This window comes from Egretta garzetta, unplaced genomic scaffold (genome assembly GCF_000687185.1).
Source record: "Egretta garzetta isolate BGI_Z169 unplaced genomic scaffold, ASM68718v1 scaffold51, whole genome shotgun sequence".
NCBI classification, from domain to species: Eukaryota; Metazoa; Chordata; class Aves; order Pelecaniformes; family Ardeidae; genus Egretta; species Egretta garzetta.
Window position 1 is genome coordinate 2,208,334 of NW_009258549.1, and position 7,450 is coordinate 2,215,783.

The 7,450-nt window shown below is 48.0% G+C and overlaps 1 protein-coding gene across 1 annotated transcript in view; it reads left to right on the top strand.

The window, feature by feature from the left end:
• CYTH4 (cytohesin 4) overlaps positions 1–7,450 on the top strand; it is a 17,276-nt gene that overhangs the window by 7,129 nt on the left and 2,697 nt on the right. Inside the window, exons 3-8 of the mRNA XM_009647826.2 lie at positions 1,187–1,287; positions 1,541–1,607; positions 3,764–3,882; positions 4,266–4,346; positions 4,966–5,078; positions 5,642–5,790. Of these exons, the coding sequence (XP_009646121.1) occupies positions 1,187–1,287; positions 1,541–1,607; positions 3,764–3,882; positions 4,266–4,346; positions 4,966–5,078; positions 5,642–5,790 (630 nt within the window). The remainder of the gene's footprint in view (positions 1–1,186; positions 1,288–1,540; positions 1,608–3,763; positions 3,883–4,265; positions 4,347–4,965; positions 5,079–5,641; positions 5,791–7,450) is intronic.

Here is a 7,450-nt window from a genome sequence, read left to right on the forward strand (position 1 = left end):
TGTGAAGAACTAGAGACATTTTCCTAGGTGTATTTTTTCAGATATACCCTTTAACACAAAGACTTGGGGGGGATGTCTGGTGAGGGGAGAGGGAGGAGGGGGGAGGATGGGTCTAGACTTGCCAGTTACACTGCCAAAAGACAGCAGTGAATAAAGTGACAAAACTGATAATCATTTCAGATTTGGGAGCTAAGATCACACGTTTGTTACATTTGTGCAATACCTGAAGCATAACAGTCCCAGCTCTGGAGACTATGAAGCACAACAGAATGAAGGCCAGAGCAAAACTGAAATCCAGCAGCTCTTTTAAATTATGGGATATTGGAGAACTTCAGCTTCTCTATCTGGGTGCATACTGCGGCCACATCCTCACTCCTTGTTGAGGCAAGATCTGTCATAAAACAACTCTTCTTCCCCTGCCTATTCTGGTTTGCATGGGGAAGAATTTGGGTGATTCCTGGAAGAGAGCTGTGATGCACTCTGCCTCTGAAGAGGACCATAACTACAGGATGGAACCAAGGAGAAACAGACATCTTCATTTCCTTGGTAATGCAGAATATCCAGCCAAGAAGGCCATGGTCTGTCATGGCCCTAAAGGAAACTGAAATCTACAATTGATTTTTTTTTTTTTAATTTGACAATGATTGGTCTTCTTTTACTCCTCCTCTCTTCTTTCTTCACCTAAAGACAGGTGTCTGCTCAATGGTATTTGAATGATAGGTACGTTGAAAACTCTGTGTTTCACATTGTGGCCACTTCAGTTTCATGTTGTCCTCACAGTTACTGGTTCCACTTCCCCTTTCCTGGATGTGTAGCATGGCTATGCAAAGTAAAAGCTAGAAGGAAATGGGCACGATGGAAGGAGTCTCACATCTGACATTGTTTGAGGAACTGAAATCGACCCTGATGTGAGTTCTCTGACACTCTCCACACTGGCTAAGCTTGATTTTCCAGGCTTGATTGACAACAAACATAAGAACATCCTTCTGCCCCTCTCTCCCATTGTTTTCACCTGGAATCCAGCAAGGTCACCCCAGAGCAGTGCCCATTTCATAGACATCCTCGTCCAGTCGTGACCATCTGACCTGTCCTTTTCCTATGATTAAGGGAAGAAGTAAGACATGCTCTGTGTGTGCCTGCTCTTTTTCCCTCCATCACCTTCATCCTCCTGATATTTTTTTTGCAGAAGCTGAAGGAAGAGATTGCTGAAGTGTTTGCAGAGATTGAGTGCTTCCAAAATGCAGAGGAGAGGCAAGAGTCAGACAATAATCCTGGGGAGCAGACCAGGCAAGTGGGACAAGATGGGTTTTCCTTTGCTTACAAAGGCTCTCTCCTGATGTTGAGAAAACAACACCACTGATGGGATCTGGATCACAACAAGGACAGGGAAATGAGTCCAGGAATACACTTCTCTCCACTGAGATTTCCCTTTATTCCTGGATAGTTAGATACCTGTCCTTGAGATATCTGAGTTACCTTGTGCGTGAATTGAAACATGGCCCTTTATTCTAAGTTTGATTTTCCTTCTTTGTGTTTGCAGCAAACTATCACAGAAGGATAAACTTCTGTCCCTGGGTAGGAAGAAATTCAACATGGACCCTGCAAAGGTAGGATTTGCTCATTTCACCTATGAGGAGAAAGCTGGGAGGAAGAGCTTCTGTTGGCTACCGGTCCACTTGCAGCCACCGATGTCAAAGGAACTATGGCATGCAGCTTTGGGGCTGGTTTCCTACCTCACTAAGACTCCAGTTAGGATCTCCTTCAACCCACATCTTCTTGCCTGTGAGAGGCTAAGAACTGGCCATAGTGTGACGTAGGAGGATGAAGTAGGAAGAAGGCGAGAAGTTTTGAGAGTGTGTCAGGTTCCTTGGCTCATTCAAAACAGAAGAGGACAGGCTGCCTCTGTCATTTTGGAATTAGTTTTAATTTTGGTAGTACTGGCCAGACTGTGGAGTGAATCCAGGTTTTCCACTTTCTGTGATTCTGACCAGTGGGGTCCAGACTCCATAGCTGTCATCCCTCTGCAGAAAGCTCTAAAACTGTCATGATAATGTAGAGAAGATGTGAGAAAGACAGTTTCCTCTTCCTTCCTCCTCATCAGTGGGCCATTTTTTTGAGCTCTGTAAGGAAAACCACAAGCTGTGATTGAACGATTGCTCAGCAGCAGCTCACCCCCGCAGCTAGCATCTTGGGTTGCTGCTGGCCTGAGTGACAACTTTTCATGCCTCCTCCTCCTCTTCTGCCCTCCTGAGACCCTCCAGATGCCTTCCCCAGTGTCCACACCACGGCTGGAGTGCTTGCCAGTCCCGTGGGCATCCCTCTGCCAGTGGGAGCTGTCTGAGGGCAGCGATACCGGTACTTACAGCCTGCACGAGAGCAGGTTTTGTCTGGCGTTCTGTCTGACCGTGGTTGGAAGCCCCAGAGGCACCTCTGTGGCACGGTGCCATGCTGTGCAGAAATACCTGAACTAGTTCTGACCCCAAACCAGTTTAGCTTTGTTGGTTCAGTGCCAACCAGCCTGGTCAAAACGTTGCACTGTGTGCCTATACTATGCAGATCTCTGCTTATTGCTTCCCTTTTGCTACACGCCATAGGCTGAGAGGTGCTGCAATGCAAGGAGCTTTCTTTGCCCCTCCTTGCTAAGGTTACACTTCGTCCATGCAATACTGATACTTTAAATGAGTTTGTGTCACCGAGATCCCAGGGCAATTTCCTGAGGCTAGAGGAGGTAAGCGTTAGGAATCTGGCTGAACAAAACCTTTAGGGAGAAATGTTTTCTTCCAGAAAACGGAGCCCCATCATCACCACAATGCTTTGCAAAATTAAATTGATCTTACCAAAATTCCGTCTGGGGAAAAAGAAAGGAAAATAGTGTGGAAAAATCTCAGAAACATTTCAATTTCTTCTTTTGAAACTGCTTTTTCTTTGGGGCATTTTAGAAATAGTTTCTTATATATTACAAGGCAAAGTGAATTGATTCTGTTGAAGTAGAACATTTTGATGGATCTAAAACAATTTTCATTCCTTTATTGTATTTTGTGAGGAGAATTGCAATGTGGCCTGGAGAGTTGCTGTGGTTTTAGATATTGTTAAGAGTCTGAACAAAGCCTCAACTTTCTGTGACTTTGAAAATCATGACATTCACTCTAAAATAGGATGTAGACTCTTTGCGCAGCCCAACTCAGACCCTCTACATTCCTTAAAAACCACATTCCATCCTTACAGACTGGGAAGGATAGACCTGAAAAGATTGCAGACTGCTCTGTTCTGTGGTGTAGAAGAAAATTTAGGAAAAAATAATTTTAAGTTGTCTCAAGCCCCTATTTTTGACTGAGTACATTTTTTTATTATGTCTTCTTTTAAGCAAGCATTTTTTTCTTTAAGTTAATTTGGAAAAGGTGGCATTTAGGAACAGAACACTAAGATATTTTGATTAGAAAATGTTGAAATTACCTATTTTGACTTTTCCTCTTTGGACTTTTAACCTTCATTGCCCTTTTTTGTTTGCTTATGTTTCCATCCCCATGAAACATTTACCCAAGTCTAGGGGTGAAATGGAAGTGGGACTGACCCACCATGGTGGATGAAGAGGGATGGAATAAGGCTGGGAACATGGCGGTAGTTTCCCATAAAGGGGCTGGGGAGTAATGCAGGGAGCAACATTGTCAAATCCAAGGAAGGCTGATATTGGGGTGTTGGGGTCCTACTTTCTCATCAGCTCACAGAGCTGTCTTACTTCACTGTCTTGCTTCTCCTCCCCCAGGGGATCCAGTACCTGACCGAGCACCAGGTATTGTCCTCAGACCTGCAGGAGATTGCTAAATTCCTCCACAAGGGCGAAGGCCTGAACAAGACAGCCATTGGGGATTACCTGGGTGGGAGGTGAGCAACCCAGCCAGGATGAGGAAGCCCTCTGGAAGCCTCGTCCTGCCTGGCCTCTCTCAACTACCATTTTAAATGACCCCCGGCAGACCTCAGTCAGGTGCCAAGACTGAACATACCTCAAACCGCAGTGGGCTGGGTGGGTAGGACACCCTGATCAGGGGGCCTTTGGAGTGTGGCTAAGGCTGACTGTATGGGCTACCCTTTCTCCTACCTCTAATGTGGTCGGTCTTCCCAGACAAGAGCATGCATCTTGGCTTCTTGTTGGTCGGAGGGGAAGTGGAGGCTGGGATGGAGCCGGGTGCATGTTGTCACATCAAGGGGCATCCAAACTGAGCAGGGTCAAAGCTCTCTTCTGACCTTTTCCCTCTGTCCTCTCCCAGGGACCCCACAAACATTCAGATCCTCCAAGCCTTTGTGGCATGTCACCAGTTTGCCAACCTCAACCTGGTGCAGGCACTGAGGTGAGTGAACATGCAGGACACAGCGGGTGGAGCAGGAGCCTGCTCAGCCACCGGGTCTTACCACCCAGAAAGGTTGTGAAGCCCTGCTGGGTTGAAATGGGGCTTCCCATGGCCCTGCTGCGTGTGTTGGCTCCAAGGCTGTTGCTCTGTGAGCTGTTAACACCTTTTCCTGGGGGAACTCTTCCATGGCCCCTTGACTGGATTGGCCACGTGCAGAGAAGATGGGAAAAGCAAAGTGGGCCACTGTGGCTTCAGTGGCTGGGGGGATGTGACAAGTTATTTTTTGCACCAGGAAGCATGTCTGTCCACAGTGCCCGTTATGTCAGTGACAAAGTGACCCTGTCTTAGGGCATCTTGTTTTCTTATAAGCCAGCCTCCCAGCAGGACTCTTTCTCCAGAGGTCTCTGCTACCTTGCAGGGCACTCATTAGGGAAGAGGAGCTGTGATTTCCAGGATGCTTAGTTCTGCTTCCTGCTTTCAGGATGTTTGAGGCTGATGAGCAATTCTAGAGAGAGGAACAGAGCTTCTTTTATTTCCATGTTGTCCCATGGATTGAGAGAAGGGATAAATGTCCCTTGCACCCAATCTGACTAACTCTCTGGCATGCTGCTCCTGACAGACAGTTCCTATGGAGCTTCCGGCTGCCTGGGGAAGCACAGAAGATTGACCGGATGATGGAGGCCTTTGCCAACTGGTACTGCAAGTGTAACCCAGGAGTATTCCAGTCCACAGGTAAGTATGGGGAGAAGGCCTGTAAAACTGAGCTCCACTGTTTGCTAGAGACAGGAGCCCTCCTTTTCCATTCACAAAGCACAGAGGGCATCTCTTGGAAGCGCAGATGTTTCCTCTTAAGCTGAAGGAGGCAGCCCAGTTCCTGTGAAGCTTTTCAATAGGCTGAGGATCTTCAGTCCTCCTTTTGCTACTGTGCTCCGGTCCATCCCCATGGGCAATAGACTTGAGAAGTGTTCCAAACCCCGCCATCAGGTGTATCTCATCGCAGCAAGGATAGCACTGACAGACATGGGTCTGTAGAAACTTTGCTGCTGGCAGAGCCATTATTGGACCAGATCTACCCAACTTGCCCCATTACCCTGAGGGGATGGAATCACCTCCATCATAGGAGATCAGCTCTGTCCCTGTTTTACCTGGCAGAGCAGACATCTCCCTTTTCCTCCTACAGCTGAGAGGATGATGCTGTTCTCCAGTGACTGGAAACCAAGCCACCTGTTAGACCTTGGGTTGATCTGCCCTCTAAGACAAGTGCCACCCATCCTGGTTTTCTTTCTTGTTGCCAGATACCTGTTATATACTCTCCTTCTCTATCATCATGCTTAACACCAGCCTGCACAACCCCAATGTGAAAGACAAACCTGCTTTTGAAAGGTTTGTATCCATCAACAGAGGCATTGACAATGGCGGAGACCTGCCAGAAGAGCTCTTAAAGGTAAGAAGACCTCCCATATCCTCATCAGCCCCTCTTTTCTGTCTGGCTTGGGGTCCACTGAGAAGCAAAGGTCTACATGTCTCAGTGTAATAAAGGCCTACTGACCTTCTGCCACACAAGGGGAAGGGCTGTGTGAGCCAAGTATGTACAAAAGCAAAGCAATGAAAACATGGAAACTGCTTTGGAGAGGGGCTGCACTCATGCTTGTTGGTGAGGACATGGAGCAAGAGAGGCAGGACTGGAGACATTCAGGGAAGAGCATTATTGGTTTAAGAAAGTTTGTGCTTTTAGCTGTGCCCATGTGAGAGAGGAACAGAGACTGCAGCTGTGTGAGAGAGGAAGACGTGAGCCGTGGGTGTCTGTCTGTTGTGTAGGTATGAGGCTGTGTGAATGGGGCACCAACCTCTGCGGGATGTAGCTGGGCACTTGATTCTTTTGGCCAGCTTTGAAAGTCCTATAGCCCCCAAGGGGACTGTCTGTTTTTTGTGCATCCCTCTGTGTGTGAGACAATGTCACCATGGCCCAGATAATGAGTCCCTTCCCCTTGTTTGTACCTAAATGTCTCATCTGATGCCAGTCAGTTCATGTCAGTCAGGACACCAGTGCCTGACCTCTCTTAGACAGGGATACGTCTTTGAGTGAGTAGAACCAACAAGCCCCAAATGAGTGTCAGGGTATCTTCCAGCATCTCTCCCAACATTTGTAAAGCTCTCAGCAGGTCCATGGTGTCTCTGATCCCAGAGGATGAAGGTGCAGAGCAGGGGAGACGGAGACAGGGGACACACCCATTAGCAAAGCTGGAGCTACCATTTTCCCAAAGGCTCAGCAGGCATGGGATGCCCAATGAGGCAAGGTGGAGGTGGGCAGCCTGCCCACATGCATCTAGCTTCACCCAACCAGCCTGGGGGGAATAACTCGTGTCTTGTGTCAAAGAGGCTGCCTACATCCCACACTTGGGTTTGCTGAGCAGCATCCCCTCAGGGTAAAGGCTTTTCTCCAGAGCGCCACTTTCAGGCAATTTTGGGGAAGTTGCAGGTGCCTGTAGTTTCTTTTTTTTTTTTTTCTTGGCTTGGGATTTGTGTAATAAATGATGGCAAGTCCAATGATGTGAGCAACATTTTTGTATCCCTTGAAAGCTAGTAACCTGCCTCCCTGTCACTCGGCTGTTATGAATGTCACTCTGTGTGTCCCTCAGTGCACTGGTTCTATGAAATGTGCCTCCTTGTGGTCATGTAGATATGTGTGTTGGGCTCTACACACAAGTTCTCAACAGTGTTTGGCACCACCAACCCAGGGCCTAAATGGGGCTGCAGGCCTTGCTATGTCATGTTCCCTCCCTCCGTGCCTTAGTAGTACCCACAGTGGCACTCGTGTGACATGCTGGGTTTGGTCACTGCAGCCTCTCTTGGTATAGGTGCACGTTTTTGTGCCTGTGACTTTCCAAATTGTGTCTCTCTGTTTTGACACAAGATGCAGGAAAGAGCTGGCGATCCCCCTTGAGACCCTGTGAGGGGTTGACTGAGGGCTGCTGTACCCGCAGTGCTCACCGCCCGCTCCCCTCCCCATGCACCCCCGCCCCTGTGGAAACAGGGCGATGAACCAGGTGGGCCTAGGAGAGTTGTATGCAAGATTTGTCAGAAATGTGTCTGTCTGTCTTTCT